Consider the following 20,410-nt stretch of genomic DNA (forward strand, 5'->3'; position numbering starts at 1 on the left):
CTCTCCTGTGTGATGTATGTCCCCTGTACCCTGTTTAGTCCTCATTTCTCAATGCCTAGCTCGTTTTGTATTCAAGTTTTGTGTCTGCTTTTGTTCTCTGTCAGATCGTCGTCTTTACTGTGTGCAGTTTTGCCTGTTTGCCTCGTGTTTGTTAAAATAAAGCCTTCTCAGGTCAATTGTCCATTCTGGCGTCCTGCATTTGGGTCCTCCATTCCAAACTCTGACATCTGCTTGCTGTACAGTAATAGCTCCCCCTTGTGGAATAGACAGAGCCACAGTTCATCAGATATGAAGTTTGCCCAAACATCAAGCGCATGCTCCAGCTGTGCTGCTATAGATTATTTATCTATATTTGGTCTGTTCATTTTCCCCCATTTGGAACAGAGCCAAGGAGTATGCTCTTTAGACTATCATGAATATCCATGTGTAACAATATATTAATAAACTGATAATCAGCTTTATTTTCACAAAGACAAAAATGAAGAACAGCTACCTCCTTTATTTGTCATCCAAGTGTAAACACACATGTAAACAACTCATAGGCGACCTTCCACTTACACACTCCATGTTTGTGTCCAAATGTGAACATTAAGGTGTGAACATGAACAAAACACAAATAAAGCTGATGCTGAACTTATTCAGTGGAATTATGCTTTGCAAGTTATTTACAACAGTGCTAAAGCGTAATACTGACATCTGTGACATTATGTGGTGAAAAAGCAGAAATTAAAACAATGATAGCAATACAGGATTAACTGTACATACAAAAATAAACATTTTCACAGTGAATCCAAATTGACCATTAAGGTTGAATGAAATCCAGGGAAATGCTTGTGCTGTTAGTGGTTGCTTCCTGGTGTAAACAAGCAGACTTACAGGTGCAATAAGCAACATTGGCCAAACAAGAGTAACAACGCATACACACAAACAAATTCCCTCCTCCCACTCACCCAAGGGCACCTGGGCAAGCAGGCATGCTACTTTATCAACATTTAACAGCAACCATACATTTTTATGAGGTGATCCTCATGTGTGTCAAGAAGATACACCATATTATATTAGCCTACGCTGTGTCTTTTGTCTGTTTATTGAAAGGTGATGAAGTGATCAAGTATTGCTGTCCGTGGTTTTTAAAAAGTTGGTTATAATGTCGGTTACAACATCTTCAAAACAATGTGGCTAAGAACAGGCATATAAACTGTGCATGGCAAAGATCCACTCATTATAGAAATAGCTTGAAAAATACTGTAAACCTGAGACAACCGATGTGAAAGTGAAATTAGGAAAATAATCTGACCTGTTTCTACACTCTCCTTGGGAGAAATAAGAAGCAATAAAATTAGAAACAAAATTCTCAATCTATTTGTACTGCTCCTAAGGGGGTTTAGAAGAAAATGTCCAGATCTCAGTGAGAGTGGAGATGCATTAGAATGTGGCAAACAGTGGTGAACATGGTCCACGTTGGTGGTGAACATGTTTTCTCTGTACAGTTCAATTGGAACTATTTGGTGTAAACATTCCATCGCAATGGTAACACTTCATCCAGATCACGTCCAGCTCCATTATATGTTGACAGAGCATTACCTCCTCTACAGTGTTTGCAAACGTTCAACCAAAAATTCAAGGCAAACAGAAACCTGTTAGCAAATGTTCACCTATGTTTGCAAATCTGAACGCACCTCTGATTTACTCTTTGTGGGACAAAGAAAGACTGTTTCTTCGGGAATGTCCCACAGTTTTATATGGGCCAATACTGGCTACATTAGTAGATGTGTGTCACTGATGTCCCAAAATGAAAACATATCTGTATGTAATGTTCATTTAAAAAAACTGTACGAATACGTTTTTTTTTTCAGTGCACCATCATCACCATGTCAAACAGGCTCATTGTTTTTCATATTTTCTCGCAGAGAAAATAATAAAGCTTTATTGAAAAAATATATATCTTAATCTTGATAAAATATAATATTGTGCTGTTGGAAAGGAAGTCTTGCGGTCTCCTGTATCAAAGGGTCATCTGCCAGACAGAGATGGACGCCTGCCCCGATAGCGGTTTCCCCCCGATCACCAGCAGAGCCTCGGGCAAGTGCTGCTCGATGCTCTCCTCGGAACAGTCCGACACCTCCTCCATGTCCCACTGCTTCTGGAAGGCGTCCTGGTTCTCGAACATGAGACAGGTCCTCCTCAGCCTGTCCTCTTTCAGGTCCTCCTCGGAGTCCCTCAGCTCCCTTTTCTCCAGCTGGAGCGTCTGCAGCTCGATGGCGCCCTCCAGCAGCGGCCTGGGCGCCGGCGACAGCCTGTTCTTGAAGGGCCGGAACTTGCCGGAGGCGGGGCTTCCCGGGGGGCTGTCGGCGAACTCCGCGGTGCCGCCGGACGACTGGAAGCCGGGGCCCAGCCCCACGGCGCAGTGGTGGATTCTGCCCGGCGGGTTGGAGCTCTTGATGGCGGCCACCTTCTCCCAGGCGTGCGCGGGCAGGCTGAGCCTCCACAGGGTGTTCAGGGGGGAGTTCTGCGTCTCGCCTCCCCCGAACAGGAGCACGCTGTCCCGGTACAGCACCATGGAGTGGCCCACCAGTTTGGAGGGTCCGGAACTGTGCCGCGACCGGAAGGGCAGGGGGTGGGGGAAAAGAAAACAACAAAAACAGGAAGTCACATGATGATGTTCTTTGGGTGAGATGACCCTTTGCCTAAACTGTGTGAACACAAAGGAAAGGCGCTTTCACCTGAGCTTTTAACACTGGAAGCGCATAACCACAACATTTCATAACCACTAAAACTGCCATTTTGACCCTTAGTTTTTAGACTCTATGTTAAACCAGTAGGACAATACATTTTTTCTGTCATAGTGCATGCAACCTTTGAAACTGTCAAAATGGCCATCATGGCAGTTCTAGAGGTAAAAACATCAGAGCCAGCTGCTGAACTAGATCACTTGATCACTTATGGACAAACAGAAAGTTTTTCTAGTTCTAAATTAGGTTCTAGTCATTTTAACCCGCTCACAACATTTTCTCCTTCACACACTGGAGGCTTATTCACACATTCTTTCTTGATAAGAACAGAAAAACTAGACTTGACCTTTATCATCAAAACCATGCATAAGAGACAGTTCACTTCCGCTCCACACACACACACACACACACAGACACAGACACAGACACAGACAAAGACACAGACACACACACGCACACATTTGAGCACCAATGAACTGGGGCATACTATGAGGTACACATGGGTAATGCTCAATTTTTCCAATCACAGCTGCTTTGCATCAATGCCAGTCATCTTGAAAGCACAAGGTCTGATGCACAGATTACGGCTCATTTCCATTGTGACAATACACTGCGTGTTAGTAACATCACGTCAGCATGGCCCAGGCTCGGCAGGGGCCCTATGATGGTTTAACAACATACGACACCCTCCCCACCTGTTTACACCCACATCTGGTCAAGAGTAAAAAGAGGTATTAAAAAAGAGTAATTTAGCATTTCACTATGTAAACAATGAAGAAAAATTCTACCTTGAATGGAAAAAGGAGGAAAAAACCTCTCATAGAAAAATTTAAATTTCGAACAAAAACACATGTGCCGGTCATGTTGATCACTTCCATTTTAATCCCTTTTAATCGGGGCTGCGAATAAATGTAGAGGGTCCTGAGTGATTCTGCTGGATGGACATGAGGAGGCTACTGTATTAACACAAGGGGTACTAACACAAGAAGCTCAGACACAGAGAACTGAGATGTGAACATAAACATCCTCCAGAGTACTTAGTGTTCTCATGTATATTTATTTTATGTCACATATACCCCAGACCCTACAACCCAGTTTAATACACTGAAACCAATCTTAGCACATGTATAGTATTGCCTGCATAGTCCTCTCCAGAGAAAGAAAAGAAGTCCCACACAAAAGCTGAATTATAAGAACTTGTATTGAAAACATAAACCGAAATATATAATGAGCCAAAGACTGAAAAAGTGGGAAACAAACGTTTCGGGTCTAGCCCATCATCAGTTTTCCCTATAGTCCTCTCCAGAGCCATATAGATATGGCTACTATAGTCCTCTCCAGAGCCATATAGATACGGCTACTATAGTCCTCTCTATAGACCCTTACGACAACAACGCCTGCGCGGCCTGTTTTGTTCTCTAACTACTTCCACTGCATTAAGATAACGTATGGAATGTCAAAACGGAAACCTTTTGGAAATGCTGCTGACAATGGAGCTCACTTGAAACGGTCTACATATGGTCTAGCCAGCGACATTAGAGAAGACAGACAGGCCGAACAGTTTCCCAAGAGAGAGTCTGAAGCTGAGGTTCCTTTAGCCGCACAAAATAAACATTAGGCGTGCATGTGACAACGTGGACCTACTAGCGGTCGTGTGACTTAGGGGCTTCTCTCCCATACACCTCTTGGATTTAGTGAATGTATGGGGTTTCAATGCGTGATTTCGACACACACACGATTTCGTGTACACACACACACACACCCACTCACTGTGTTTTGATGCAGCTCCAGGTGTGGTTGGTCAGGCAGACACAGACACAGACACAGACACACACACACACAGACACACACACACACACACACACACACACACACACACACTGTCTTTTGATGTAGCTCCAGGTGTGGTTGGTCAGGCACACACACACACACACGCACACATACACCAACTCACTGTGTTTTGATGCAGCTCCAGGTATGGTTGGTCAGGCAGACACAGACACAGACACACACACACACACACACACATACACACACACACACACACACTCACTGTGTTTTGATGTAGCTCCAGGTGTGGTTGGCCAGGCAGCACCTCCACAGGTCCCTCTGCTCGCGCAGGCCGCTCAGGCCCCCGTACAGGTACATGCTGTGCTGGTGCGCTGCCGCCGCGTGGCCGTGTCTGGGGCCCGGACCCTGCTCCCCCTGCACCCCGCTCAGCAGGGACCACACGCCCGTGTCTGGCATGACCACCACACACACACACACACACACACACACACACACACACACACACACACGCACGCACACACACGCACACACACACACACACACACACACACGCACGCACACACACGCACACACACAAGCACACACAAATGCATGCACGCGCACACACACACACACACACACACACACACACACACACACACACACACACACACACACACACACACACACACACACACACAAACACACAAATGCATGCACGCGCACACACACACACACACACATACATACGTGCACACATACACACGCACATACACACACAAGCACGCACACACACACACAGACACACACGAGTGAATCGGTGAGAAATCTCTACACAAGACACTAGAATAGCATCTTCAAACACAGACGCTATTGTTTATGTGTGTTACATAAACAAAAGCAAAAGGGGGGGAAAATACAACCACAGCGCTTCAGAGTAAAACACAACAAAGTAATTAAAATAATAATAATAAAAAAACACAATTATAGTGTAACTAAAGTTCAGAGTTCAATCATACAGTAGGCACATGTAATTACTCTGTAACATGGGACCCAGTAGGGCTGTGACAATGATCTCGTTCTCTAGAGGAGGTGACTCTTACCAAAGTCATACTTCCAGAACTCCTGTGAGGGCCCCCTGATGTCGATGTATCCCCCATAGATGTACATGGCCGAGCCGAACACCACGGCGCTGTGCCCCTTCCTGTTAACTGGTGATGGCTACAGGGACACAGACACAAATCCACATGTCATAACACATTTACAGGCCCCCTAAAGAGAATTTTTACCTTAAAATGATGCTTCCAAAATCATTCTAATGGCACATACATTTTTAATAGGGCAAATGGCACTTATGCCACATTCTGAGTAGATCGCATTGCATACTTTATTGCACAATTTCACATATATTCCAGGCATAAGGTGTGTGTGTGTGTGTGTGTGTGTGTGTGTGTGTGTGTGTGTGTGTGTGTGTGTATGTGTGTGTGTGTGTGTGTGTGTGTGTGTGTGAATGTAAATAAGGGGTCTTTATTGGCCGGCTCCCCCCATTGTTGCTGAGGCATTTGAAGAATGTCCCACCTGAGACGTTTGCATCTGGCCTTCGGAATACCTCCACTCCTCTTTCTCTGGAAACACACAATGTTCAGTTCAACCATACAAGAGCTGTGACATCCTGAACACTACAATACATATGAATTCACAGATGTATCAAGTTGTTTAAAGTTCTTATTTCAACTTCTTATGATTCAACTTAATAATCCTATGGGTGAAAACTACACCATTCTCAGAGTATACTATAAAAAAAGAATCTTCTTACACAGAGCTGACTCCATGAACTGTAAACAAACAAAGTGGGTGCATCCTGTTCCCCAGTCCTTCAGTCAAAAAGAGAACTCGCGCATCAATGTTGCCGATGCAAGGTTTAATCCACCCAGTGAGGAATATAAAGTGCTACGCTAGTGCAAAACGTTTTCGGTCCCATTAAACCATCATCAGTGCAAAACAACTCTTTGACTGAAGGACTGTGATACTCTTGGAACTAACGCACCAACCAGGCCGTGAGTCGTTGGAGCGACACCCTGTTTGCTCTATGCAGCCTGTTCCCCAAACAATAACAGAAGACTGCATGGATGATCTCGGAGAGCACTGAAGAGAGGGGGCGTGTCTGAGAGGGCCGCTCTCTTGCCTGTTCTGTTCAGTATCTGGTTAAAGTATAACCTAAGTTGCGTTGGTCAAAAGCGTCTGTTTAAAGACCTACATCAACGGCATCAAACCCAAGGTCCTCCATCATCGCGTACTATATACTTTTTACACATGGTCAAAGGTCTCCATTGGAAAGGTTATGAGGTTGTCACAGTGCTTTAAAAGCAAGTCTATAAACAGTCAAGGCCCGGGTGAGTGTTGCCCCACTGTCGTGTGTAGAGCTACACTCTAGCAATTCCACTCACCTGTGTCGAACAACCATAGTGGTATCTTCCAGTTTGAGTAGGCAGAGTCTATCAGTCCTCCAAATACATACAGAATCCCCTAAAACCATCAGTCACCACAAAAGAAGACCAATTACTAATTGAAGTATCTTAATTAAATGTTGCAGACAAATGTGACATATGTATCAATAGCATGATCATCTGCAAAATATTGACCGTGTTTACCCAAACTTACGCAAGTTTTAATATAGGTTTATATATATTCTATATTTTAATTACCTCCACCAAGGAGGCTATGTTTTCATCAGGATCTGTCTGCTTGTTTTTTTTGTTCACAAGATAACTCAAAAAGTTATGGATAGATTTCGGCAAAATGTTCAGGGAAGGCCTGAAATGACCCAAGGAAGAAATTATTGCATTTTGGGAGTGATCCGTATCACCGTCTGGGTCCAGAAGGCAGTTATGATTTTGCTTGGAGGAGGTCTGCCCTCTCTGAGTGCTTTTCTAATTCATATATATTTTCAATATATATCTATATTTAATAATATAGATGTTATCCCTAATCATATCAGTGGCTGTGCTCTACTGGACGCTCCTACTAACTGACCTAACACACGGTCATGTTTGGTCGAGCGCGGTGGTCGTTATGTGCATCAGCTGACCTGATGTGACGCCATGGTGTGTCCCTCCAGTTCTTCAGGAGCCCACTCGCTGCTGCAGTCCAGCTTGGTCCAGTCATTACGCACTACACACACACACACACACACACACACACACGGATACACACGCAAATACACACACGCACACAAATACACAGGAATAAACATCTCATAGATATACAACATAGATATACAATCATGCATACCCAAGACACACACAGGCATGAAACACAGACATACAACCATGTGCACCCAAGAGACAAATACTGTGTATGCGCAGCGCACACACACACACACACACACACACACACACGCACGCACACACATCTTGACCCACACTGTACATCAGAAGTCTATCCTCTCGCACATGCATATACACAGACATACAACCACGTGCACCCAAGACACACACACACACACACACACACACACACACACACACACATCGTGACTCCTCACCCACACTGTACTTCCAGAAGTCTCTGAGCACCATCCTCTCGCGGCCGCCCAGCAGGTAGACGTCCCCCTTGTGTGAGCAGCAGGCGTGCCTGTAGCGGGCGCAGGGGGCGGGGGGGCCCTGGGGCAGTGGCGTCCACAGGGAGAGGCTGCTTCTCTCAGTCATACTACGGCAACCTGCCAGAGAGGGAGGCCATGAATGTTCAGCATCATCTCATCTCTCCCATGCATATAGTCAAACATACAGTGTCCTATAGAAAGTTATCATACCCCTTTGTATACCAAACACACACACACACAACCTGCCAGAAAGGGAGGTGATGAATGTTCCGCATTTCATCTCTCCCATGCATAGTGAAACATATGCATAAATATGATTGAACTGTAACAACAACGACATATAGCCTAGATGAACAGAGGTGGACATCAGCTGTTTCATTTCATCAACTTTGTTATATGAGTTTCGGTTCCTTATTTGAACAAATTGTAAACCTATACTCCTAATATGCATGCGTAATGGACAGTGCGTGCGGGATTTTCTTTCACAAGTTTAACTGGGTAAACCTATACTCCTAAAAGTAGTTTAAATACAGTTATTCTAACTCTCACATTCCCATAATTTAATAGGCTACGCTTCACACGTACTGCTAGTTTTCTTTCATTCTTTCATTTTGTTCATCACAGTTGTGGGTCAACTATTTCGAGAGTGGGCTCTGACTCGTTACCACACCCCCTCTCTGCACTCCGTCCACAGTATGGAAGATGTCTGAGGAGCCGGAGCACCCGAGAAATGTATAGCCTATTGCTCTGCGGAGCATGACTTGGAAGCAGCAGAGCATCATTGGATAAAGGCTCCGCTAGAATCTTTGATGGACGCTATGTTCCTGTCAAACGCCATGCGTTTCCACTGCTGCGTATTATTTTTTAAACACTGGGCGTTTCGGCGAACTCCACATTGATCAAACGAAAGAATGAAGCGTTTGATACAATGTAGGCTAATGTATGACATCCAGATGCATCTTCGTCGCCATCAGTTGCTGTGGTAAGCTGTAACTAGTTCGCGTGCGGAGGAAACTCGCGTTGGCCAACATTTCTCTTGTAATGCTCAAGAAGCCGATATAGGTAGCCTACATTGTTGTTTTAACAACAGAGAGCGAGAGAAATGACTGTTTGTGCTCTCAACTTAAAATAGGCTAATCTTACCTTCCCCCTGCTGTCTCTTTCTCTTCTGACTCAGTAGACGCAAGATTCTCCGTATCATATTATGCGTAACTTCGCCAAACAGATACAAATGTGTTACATAAACATCAAATTCGGAAATGTTCGGCCGTTCGTTTGCATTAGCCCAGATAGTCCAGCCATTCTTGAGCAAGCATAAGGAGGGAATAATGTAGCCTAGTGCAGCGGGTTGCTCACGACCCCCTCATCAACGAGGGGACTCCGGTCATGTGACTCTAGGCTGGAAACATGCACATCCATGTGTCTCTCTCTTGCTTCCTGCCCACGTTTGCTGGGTCCAATCACAAACTGGCTTATCCAGCAGGCGCATCCGAATTGTTGGTCTGATTGGTTGCAGGACTACCCAAGCGTACAGTTATTTGAACTATGGCTACTGACCATGCCTGTGCAGTAGAAATAAAGCGCAGACTCCCCAAACTAATGCTCAATCTTAAAAGAATGAGCTTAGTATTGTGATAGCCAGACTGACTCTCGCCAGCATAAAACAGCATGATTAAAAGTTATGGATATTATTGAAGAACAAAAGCTGGTGCAGTGCTAAAACAAAGTATTGTCTCTGCATTTTTTGAAGTGAACAGCCCATGAACACCATATAGCACTATGGGCATAGCCTGATAACCATACCATACACACAGGAAACCCATGGTCAGTTGGACATCTCAAGAACAGGAAGTTTTGCATTGTTAGATAGAGGGACACAACCTTCACCATAATCCAAAACACTGCAGACTATAGGCCTATACAGCAAAATTCCCACATGAAACCACAACATGGTTTCCCACATGAAACAAACACTTTCACAGAATTTGACCACACCCACGATTGATTTATGGATTTACAAATGATTTTACATGTGGTGGTGAACCTGTGGACATGTATAGTATGAATAGTGAATAATGATGAGGTAGGTCAGATGGCATTATGCGTATGGAAAAATAGCAGCGGCAGTGGGGTTATAGGATATCTCCACAGCTGTGATTCGGCCGTGGCCACCACCGGGCTGGAATCCTAGACTTGTGCCTACAGTGTAATCCCAGCCATGGGGATATCCTTCGCCATGTCATGCACTCCTGTCATATTGCTGAGGCATGCTCTTTCCAAGCATAGCACCACTCCCACTTGGGCCAAACTGCCAAGAGTGTGAGCTCCCGCAAGCTTTCCAAGCATCCCCAGCCACTCTGGTTTGATTCCGGCCTGCATGCGGTCATGCACTCACACCCCACACTTAGGAACCCTTAGGAAGATAAGCAGTCACCACACATGGGTGTTTGGAGCATTTTACAGGCTTCACCACTCATCCATCTTAGGCAGTCTGTGTCTGTCACTGATGTAGGTCTACAGGTTATTTAGGAAGGGTACATCAGTGCTCTTCTTAGAAAAATATAACGAATCTGAAGGAACTGTTTGGAGTGCAACCTCATTATCCTATCATAGGCCATATACTTACAGACACAGAATGTTATAGCTGCTAAAATAGCTGATCATAACACACAAACCTAACATTAGGCCTAACCTCAGTAAGCGGCGTCTGTAGTTCTGGGGCCTAATAAATCCACAACTTCAGCATTCTAGTTTTGATAATAAGTTGTCAGATGTTATTTGAAATAAATACATAGGATATAGCCTATTTTACAAACTGTTAATTACAAAAAACAACTAATGTTAACTTACTGGTCTTTATCGCTGGTGAAAAACTGCAGTTGGTGATTTCTTTTGAACTTAGACGAAAAATTCTAAGCAACAGGACAAACGAATGAATGCAACAAATCTCAACACTCTAGAACAAAACTTTACATTCCAAAACAATTTCACAACCATCAGTTGTGAAACCATCAGTCAGTTCCTTCCTCCACACCTTTCTCATCCTAGCAAGACTAAGAAAATGATCTTCACTTACAAAACAAGTGCTGAGGTTCTAGTTATTCTGGAGGGCCACTGGCGTTCGCTCTGATGTTTGCTCTGGCGTTTGCTCATGCACTGGCGTGCAGGACGCAGCCATGTAAACCGAGACCCCGCATTGGCCGGGTTTCCTGGCGACAACAAACAACGGCCTTTGTGATGTCACATCTCTGTGGGGAGGGAAGGGATTCCTTGAAATGAACAGAGCCTCTGTGCCTCTGAGGGATGAAGCCCTTGTGGTACTGGAGATGGGCTTCAGTCTTGGTTATACACGGGCAGATGTGCATACCCCATGCTCATACTGCCAAAACAGTACAAACAGTACAGTCTGATTTGCATGTGTAATTGGAGAGCCATGCTCTCTTCATTTATGTAACCCCTGATTGCCTGGGGGCCTCAGCAGGGAACTGTTGACAGGCATGCTGAACACCGACGTACCACACTACCATGGCCTGAGCACTGACTCCTACTGTACATGCACTCTAAAAAATAATGGGGTCAGTACCGGTTCTTCAGAGCAATGCCATCAAAGAACCTTTTTCAGTGCTGAAAAGGCCCATCGAGGTAACAGTTTTTTTTTTTTTTTTTTTTTTAAAGAACCATTTAATGAATGGCATAATGACATGCCATACTATACCTAGCCCATTGTGATCTGAGGCTCTGAGGAACCATTTCCAATGTGAAGAACCTTTTCGTCTGATGGTTCGACGCATTACCATGGCCTGTGTAGCCAACTAACTCGTGCATGTGTGCCGTGAGGAGCCTTGAACAGCATGCTGGATGGGCTCTGGAGCTCTCCAGCGGTTGCCACAACAGAGTGTCGTGTTGCCACATGGTGACTCAACAATCCATGTCACAAGACCAGCGGGTCCCCAACCTGACAGTAGGCCTACCTTCTTCAGCTCCTCTGTGGGTGTATATTTAGCAGTCATGTTGCCATATGCATTTCTCTCCTTGTGTTTATTTCTAATGAACAAGACAGCCATGGACAACCTGTTAATAAGAATCATCTGTTGGATGATTTGAGGTCCAGTAGGCTCACTGCGTATTTGACCCTGTTTATACTACTGAAAGGGCAGAGATTAGGGCCCAGGTTGAAATTTGCCTTGCCAGAGACTAGTTTCCCTTAAGTACAATGCAAAACAGCTCCTACCGTGACGAGTGCCGTGTGTGTAGACTGTAGACCAAGGCTATATAGCGAGTGTTCCTGTTTGGTATTGTGTGCGTCTTTCATCTGCGGCATGAGGTTACAGAAAACCACTGAACATGATAAAGAGGAACATCTCATCCAGTTCTGTCTATGAACATCAAGTGCATGCCAGTTTTGCTGTAAAAACAGTTCTCTCACAAATTGCCTGCATTGTCAGGAGTAGGCCTACTACTGCACTATGTCTCCGATCGAATCTAAAATATACTTGAGATTTCTGCACTTTCAGGAAACTGTTTTCAGTGAATGAGGAAGCTGATGTCAAGAAAGAAAGGAAGAAACCTGACAATGACCAAGTTCTCTTTCTTATTTAACGCTGAGGTTAAAGTTGTTAAAGTTAAAGTAAGTTGTTGATGATGCAAAATTAGATAAATAATAATCTTTGTAGTTCAAACAACCACCTACATCATCTCTTGAAATGAAACACATTTTAATAATCCAGCATCATGTCATAAACAACCTTTAGAAACACAGGGGTTTACTCAAGGAAGGGCGGGCATGCTCAAACAAATCACAAAAGCATGCTCTTCTTGCTCAATGAGATGTCCTTTAAATTTCACACGTTGCCCAAGGTTATATTGGCTCTTGACAAACCTGGCCTCTTTTTATCTCTGTCGTTTATCAATATCACACATGACAGACAGGAATACAAAATGCAGAGAGACGTAAATCGAGCAAGACTAGCCTACATCAAACAGGACGCAGCGCCTATCGGAAGCGCCTTTACGGTTTTAGTTTAGTTGTTTTGCGCAAGGCTATGATTAAAACAGTTGAGACACGTCTAAAACTGTTGTGGTTGCGCAATCGAAATCAGACATGCTCCTGTGCTCTTGTGGCTGTGCTCAAACGTTGCGCACGTTGTCAGACGAGTTTTTAAAAAGCTCATGGTGATAGGCCTTTTTCTAACGGATTGGAGCATAGTTTAACTGATGGAAACATAACATTTGCGAGTAAGCCTACGTCACCTGACAATTACAAGTAAAATAATAAGTTGCAGATATTTTGTTTCCATCAGGAAAACAATAGCTACAGCTCCAAACATAGTTCAACATATCCGAACTTAGAATCCCCCTTATCTAAGCGTAAGCTATGGGGCGTATAGCGTAGGCTATGCATAGCCTAGAAGAACGACAATAATCGAAGTCTAAGAAAACCGTTAAACGACCATGATTGAACCAGATAGAAAGTTTTCTCTTTTCTCTTTCTCAATAAAATAATTTGTGTCCATTGTCTGTTCAAGGTTATAATTTGTCGATTTTTCTAAAGCAACGGTTTTACTTACTTTGTTGATCATCAGCTCTGATGTAGCCTACCGCCTACCCCTCAGTCCAAGCGTAGAACACTGACTGAAGATAGCTGTAGTAGTGAGTGAGTGTGAAGGAGGGGCGTCGTGCCTGAATAAAACCAGGAAACCACTACCACTAGCCTACTAGCTCGTTCTTGGGGACTCGTACTTTCACGAAATTTACGCACACTCTGTGTATCTCTCTCTCTCTCTCTCTCTCTCTCTCTCTCTCTCTCTCTCTCTCTCACACACACACACACACACACACACACACACACACACACACACACACACACACACACACACACACACACACTACAATCAAATAGTGTGTACAATCACAGCAGATTTGGAAACAGTGGAAACGGTTTGGAAACAGTGAAGAAGCCATGGCTAATATTCCATTACGCATGGAGCCAACCATTTGAGGCTGATAAAAGCTTCAGTCACATGCTTGAATTGTTTGACACTGAGTCATGTAAGCTACAAAAAGTGCAAAAAGTGCATTACTGTAACAGTGGGATGACGAAAGATAGGCTTGGGCCGCCAGGATGGATTGTAACTGTACTTTGACCATGCATCTTTAAGTCTTCACCACGGGGAAAATCCACCATCATTGTCACTTCTTATCAATTAATTCATTCTGTTGTAAAAAAACAAACAGATGTTCAGAGCAGCAGCCTATTAGGTCTACTGTGCTAAAATCATAGAGAGGATTACATTTTAAAAGTTTGTTTGTACACTTGGAAGATATTTATGTTCAAAGTGCAGTACAAAACATTTGGTAAAAAATAAAGCAATGACATCAGTAGGAAATGTTCATCTTGTTAGGCTACTACTATTTAGTCCAGAATGTGTGGCTGATGATGCCAGATTCTGCTCATGGGTTTTCTACAGTCCATAGGCCTAGGCTATGCTATTGTATGGTAGCCTGCTATGTCCAACACCACCTCAGCAAATGTCCGAAAGCTCATTTGATCAGAAAGCCAATGAGGGATGCTTCTTGATGATGAGTAGGCTAGGTCAATGTGGATGGACAGATGGACGGATGGAGAGCCCATAGGGGAGAGCCGACCGTTATTTGTCTATTTAGCCCTTTCCAACACGAGTCCATTTTGAACACTAGAGGGCACCACATATCCACACTGAACTTCAATTTGCTTTGGAACATTTGGTATTCTTATAATAGGCTATATTAGTATTACGATCACACATGAAGTCACCCACAAATGATATTATAACCTACCTGCCTGGGCCAGAAACCAAAGCTTGATATGATAGCCAAGCCTAAACACCAACCTAACCCAATACTTTATTCACTGGAAACATTTAATAACCAATGTTGTTTGTTGAAACTGCATAGGCTTACACACTTTTTTTTTTTTATTTGGATAAAAAAAAAGAAAAAAGAATTGTCAGTGTCTGCTGCTACAGCTAGGTCCCCTATCCTGACAATTTTTTGATCGTGAGAACTCAGGCAAGAAAATGCTCCTGACTACATGACATCACATCCTGTTCAATTTCTTCATTCTTGTACGTCCGGGAGGGTGGGGTTTAGTTGCAGAGGTTGGTGGTAGTGAAACTCTCAGCTCTATGACTTGGAACACACCATTAATGCTCTCGGCAAGATAGCATCAAAGAAAGGGGAGACGTTCAGTGCTTGTTTTGGTAAGGCTCAACAAAAACTTACATTCACAATATCTGCAACGCGTTTCAGAGTTCTCGATGTCCTTGCAAAGTATATTGGAAAATTGAGGATAGGCTAGCCTACTGACAGTTATGGTAATTCTTCGGAGACATATTTCGCTGATTATAGGTAGCGTCACTTGAATGGCATTTCAAAAGCCCATTGTGTTTTAGAATTGTAGAGAGACACCTCTGTACTAGGTATTTTGACCCAATGGAGTGCTGTACGTGTCGGAGAGGCGGGCGCTAACAGGGATGTGGCACAAAAGAGGTGGTCTCTCTCTCCCATGTAGCGTCTGTAACGTTAAAGATTATTGTGCTAAATTAGTAGCTTTCAGTGCAGTTGTCGACTAGGATTAACGCTCTGAATCAGACTGACAGTTTGTTGTTAGAAGCATTGTTAATGTAGTCCCTTGCCTACATCTCTAGAAGAACAATCGAAGTCGGCTGAGCAGGTAGGGAAGACTAGCCTACCCAAGATCTCGTGTTGCAACTTGCAGGAGTTTCTGCATATTTGATCCTGAAGTGTTTTATTATGACTAGATATATGCCTATAATTGTGACTAGGTAGCATGATTTCTAACACTACCTTTATGAGTAGCCTGTCTAGATTCATGATGATCGAGTATTTTGAGTAGGCTATGGCGGGTGGGGGAATCTCCATTCTGATCAAGCATCACGAGACGAAAGTGAATATTGTCCGCTGGACTTTCCAATCTCTGGGCAGCGTTTAGGCCTGCTTTCCCGTAAGAAAGGCCATCATTTATTCAGGATCTTTAGCTGACCGATCAGTTCAACGTGTGTTTACGTGCGCTTTGTGTTTCCATAAGTTACACTTTTGGACTTGGTTATAAGTTACCCTTTTGCGACTCTCCATAATCGAACACAACATCGCCATGGTCAGCTTTATTCTGCTGTTTTGTTTTTACAGTACACGAATGGAAATAGCAGCGCTCATTACGGTGTGTTGATTTTCGTTGTAGAGGAGGGAAATGAAACAATGGAACAGATAAATGTGCATGTTTGGTTCCTGGCTAAATTGTTCAGCGATTTGGTCAGGACAAGTCACCTCTGTGTAGCCTACTCCACCCCCTGTGTCCTGTTGTAGTCTAACTTTGCAGTAGCTTGCTCTGATGTAACATTATTTTTGCATCCTTAGTTTTTGCTCTTTCATTGCGCCCATCCTGGAAAAGTGGCACACATATTAGTGTGAATACTGTTACTGTAACTTCTCGTAGTCTAGGTGTTTGTCTCCACTGCTGTGGGATCCTCAGTCCATGTCCTTGTCAGGGTGTAACCGGCTTCCCTTGTGAGTTTCCTTTACATGGCCTGGTGTGGAGCAGAGAGGCCTGGTCTACGGTTAGTCCTCTTATCAGTGGGCTGGGTAGACGGGAGGGGCAGCCACCATCGACTCATCACAGCCTGAGGAAAGTCTGGTCAGGAGATACATACAGTAACCAGTGCTCAGTGACCAAACAGCGTGTCAAGTCTGAATGATATGGCATGGCTTTCAGGCGTGAGGGTGCAAAGTTTTGTTTCCCCTGTGAAGTGTTTTTTTTATATATATATATTTTATTGTAGTGTGGACTGATACTGTCTTTCAAACTTTTGCTGTTGTTTGCAACAAATGACTGTATGATTACCCCATCAACTTTGGATAACTATTGATAACTGTTTACTCCTGAGTCAGATATGCAGTTACGTGCAGAATCGCATGTTTAGCCTTCATTTCCTTGTATTAAATGGAATCCACTCCAACTGCACAGGCAGCTGATTGCTCTGAAACGTGCAAAGTGAACTGCAGTGTATGGATGGACAGTGTACGGAAAGCCAGCGATGTGTCCCATGCTGCTTGCTGTAGTTCTCAGGTGGACAAACCGGGCGGTTGTCCTTCACTGGCCTTCAAATGCTGCGTTGTGGTTATTGCTTGCCACTGTGGTTCACAGCCGAGCCTGTGCAACAGGTCTGTGTTTATCCTTAACATTTTAGTGCTGACCACAGAGTGGTTTATCCTAACAACAAGGCGTATCTGTGTTTCTGCAGTCAACCTGGTGTGATAGCACAACATTTTTAAAGACACAGTGTTCTTTGTATGAAAGACACCTGAATGTTCAGCTAGGCCTAGATGTGAATATGTTGGACTATGTTAATAATGAAACCTGTACAAGGCCTATTGCACAACATGTAAATTAACATGAAATCTGTAAAATGTAGCCTAATGTCACACACAAATAATTCAGACGTTAATACCTTCAAGACGTTGATTGCATTCCAGACATAGGATGGTGAAAGATTATTTGGTTGGACTAGGTGCTTGATATTTTATTAACCTGGCAAAAGTTGCTATTTATTTTCTGGGTCGTTGTGGTGGAGTAATAAGTAAGTATTGTTGTATGAAGTGCCCTGGAGGGAGCTAACTTGAACGTGGGTGTTGGCTGTGTGAGTAGGTTCAGCATTGCTACTGTTGACTCTGTCACTTGTGGAAAGAGAAGGTCATGCTAGGTAACAACAGCAGGCACTGTAGCCTACCTGGGGAAACATTTCAGACCAACTCCAAGCAGAATGATTTGGACATCTTCTCTTTCAAGACTGTGCAGAATGGGCGAATGTTGACTTCAGCCAGGTTCACGCTGTCAGTCCCAGATTTCTTGCATATCCATACAGAAGCTGATTAACTGCATCTACCGTCCAAATATGGTTTGAAATGGATCTGTGGAAAATTGGAAGTCATGTGACACTCACTGTAGCTTTGCACTGCATACAGTACTACACCAGATTCCGATCAGATTTGCACATCTGATGTCTGATACAGTTTGGCTAGATGTACGAGAAGACATGTCTGTGGCTGTGGCGTCTGAATTCTCAGTCATTTCAAACGGTGGTTTAGCAGCAGTAGTTGAGGGCAGCAGCCTGTTGTTTTGTGTGGTTTTATAATGCCTTTAGTCAGTAGTGGTTTAAATGCTGTCCAAATATCAAGCACTTGGTTTCTGTGCTCACAGAATGAGATTTCAGCCTTTTTGTTGATTAGTGGTGTGGTGTGGTGGTTCATGTTTTCAGAATTATGTGTATTATTTGTATAATATATATTTATTGTAGATGTAGAAAATCCAGCCAAGCTGTGAAGACTGGTAGATGATGGTCTTAATGATGTCCTTTGAGTCACTTCTGCACAATCTCAGACTACCTAATGCCTTTGCCTGTATGCTTCCCTGTTTAGATTCTATCCGGCTTCTGCCCAGTTGGCCTTTAAGAATTGTAGAATTTACAAAAAAAGTCTAGGGCATTCTGAACATTCCTTCCTTCTCTCTTCAGCTCTTCTATCAGATGGTTGCTGACTTCTGCCTAACTAGATAAGGCCAGCAGTTAGACCCAACAGCGCTCGTGCTGTCAGTGGCCTCGTTCACATGTTCTTAATATGATAAGCCCTGACCTGCCCGCATCACAACAGTCCAACAGAGAAGGCAGGTTAGAGCTCTAACGCCCATAATGAGCCATCTGGTGTGAGGTGGTTTGTGACGTTAGTCGTGCACGGACGCTAAAAGCTTTCACGTGCTTTTGAAGAAGAATTGAAAGGCAGGGCCATACTCGTGGGAGTCATGAACCTAACGACATTTATGGGGGGAAAAAAGTATATTTTCTAATGGACGCCAATGCTTTGAGAGCACTAAGCATCAGGTTATGGGCTGTCACCTGAGTGTGGAACTGAGGCTAGAAACATTTTACAGGATGATGAGTTGTTGTTTTAGTTTCTCTCGAGCTTCCTCCCTCCTGTTTCTTCCTGTTTGACACACTTGTCATATTATGAGGAGCGTTATCAGATGGGAGTTGCTGAAACTGCACAGCGTCACTGCAGATTCCACAGAGAGAGATTCAAATTGTTACTGTTAAAAAGAGAATGTTATGCTTGTGCTTTGGTAACACTGTACAGTACCTACAGTCATGCAGAGAGAGAGAGAAAGAGACAGACAGACAGACAGAGAGAGAGACAGACAGACACAGAGAGAAAGACACACACAGAGAGAGACACACACACAGAGAGAGAGACACAGAGAGAGAGAGAGACAGAGAGACCTAGATCACATGAAAGGACTGCACAGCTGAGTGTTATACGCTAGGTTATAACAAGACTTGGCATAATACGATGGCAAAGCCATGGCCTATCAGTACAGCGTCTCACACAGATAACTTAAGTCGTGTCTCTGTAGTCGGTGAGGAGGCATTTCAGAGCTGTCAGTTTGGCTCAGTGTTGTTGCTTAGTTCCCCAAACTCGCTGCATTTGACTCAGAACATCAGACTGGACCGTCTTATTTCTTCTTTTTTTTTCCGTCGGCAGAAGAGCAATCCGGTCAATTTGTTCCAGTTTTGTGGGAAAGGGAGGCCTGGGAAGGCTCGTGTGTTTGGGTTCGCCTTCCCCCCCTACACACACACACACACACACACACACACACACACACACACACACACACACACACACACACACACACACACACTTCCTTGGTTGCTGATGGATTCCTCTGAGCTTTGGCCAGCGCTGTCACAGAGGAATCTGGGGTTCACTGGTCGGACCCTCTCAGGGGAGTGAAACGCGCCTCTCCATAACTCACAGGTGTCACAACCGCTATAACCGTCTCTGCTTCCCCTCACTCACACACACACACACACACACACACACACACACACACACGCACACACACGCACATGTGCCACACACAAAGAAATGCACACTCCATGAGCACCTTTACACACTCTATGAGCACAGACACACACACACACACATACACACATACAAACGCATACACAGGCACAGGTGATGAATTCAGGAGGAAGGACGCTACTTGGAAAGTTCCGGAACCAAAGTAAATAAGATAAATGTTCAATTTCTTGTCATTCTTGGCAAAGTGTCTCAAAACACCGACAGAGGGTTTTTCGAGAGGGTGGAGAGGGATGAATGCTCTTGACGAAGAAGACGAAAATGTATAGACATCTGCTGTTTCTCTCTCTCTCTCTCGCTCTCTCTCTCTCTCTCTCTCTCTCTCTTCCTCTCTTCCTCT

The 20,410-nt window shown here is 44.0% G+C and overlaps 2 protein-coding genes across 3 annotated transcripts in view; one reads left to right on the plus strand and one right to left on the minus strand.

Annotated features, from left to right (window-relative positions):
* Positions 1–441: 441 nt before the first annotated feature.
* On the minus strand, positions 442–10,987 carry si:dkey-3d4.3 (actin-fragmin kinase). Its single transcript, XM_062534829.1, has 8 exons — positions 10,954–10,987; positions 8,047–8,220; positions 7,591–7,673; positions 6,950–7,028; positions 6,081–6,127; positions 5,606–5,723; positions 4,786–4,972; positions 442–2,591 (listed from the first exon to the last, which is right to left on the minus strand). The coding sequence occupies exons 2-8, from the start codon at positions 8,207–8,209 to the stop codon at positions 2,006–2,008; spliced, it is 1,263 nt and encodes a 420-aa protein (XP_062390813.1). The 5' UTR covers positions 8,210–8,220; positions 10,954–10,987; the 3' UTR covers positions 442–2,005.
* Positions 10,988–15,226: 4,239 nt separating this feature from the next.
* Positions 15,227–20,410, plus strand: part of ralba (v-ral simian leukemia viral oncogene homolog Ba (ras related)) — a 28,014-nt gene continuing 22,830 nt past the window's right edge. Inside the window, exon 1 of one of the 2 annotated variants that reach the window (XM_062534830.1) lies at positions 15,227–15,341. The gene's annotated coding sequence lies outside the window, so the exon portion shown is untranslated. Of the gene's footprint in view, positions 15,342–15,659; positions 15,815–20,410 lie in introns of those variants that run through there. The other variant, XM_062534832.1, reaches the window with a different exon arrangement.

The sequence above is a fragment of the Sardina pilchardus genome, chromosome 4 (assembly GCF_963854185.1).
Source record: "Sardina pilchardus chromosome 4, fSarPil1.1, whole genome shotgun sequence".
Taxonomy (NCBI): Eukaryota; Metazoa; Chordata; class Actinopteri; order Clupeiformes; family Clupeidae; genus Sardina; species Sardina pilchardus.

Coding starts and splice junctions, on each gene's coding strand:
- si:dkey-3d4.3 (XM_062534829.1), bottom strand. CDS start 8,209: ATGACTGAGAGAAGCAGCCTCTCCCTGTGGACGCCACTGCCCCAGGGC. Junction 7,029..7,590: donor ACACCATGGCGTCACATCAG/GTCAGCTGATGC, acceptor TGATGGTTTTAG/GGGATTCTGTATGTATTTGG. Junction 5,724..6,080: donor GCCAGATGCAAACGTCTCAG/GTGGGACATTCT, acceptor GTGTCCCTGTAG/CCATCACCAGTTAACAGGAA.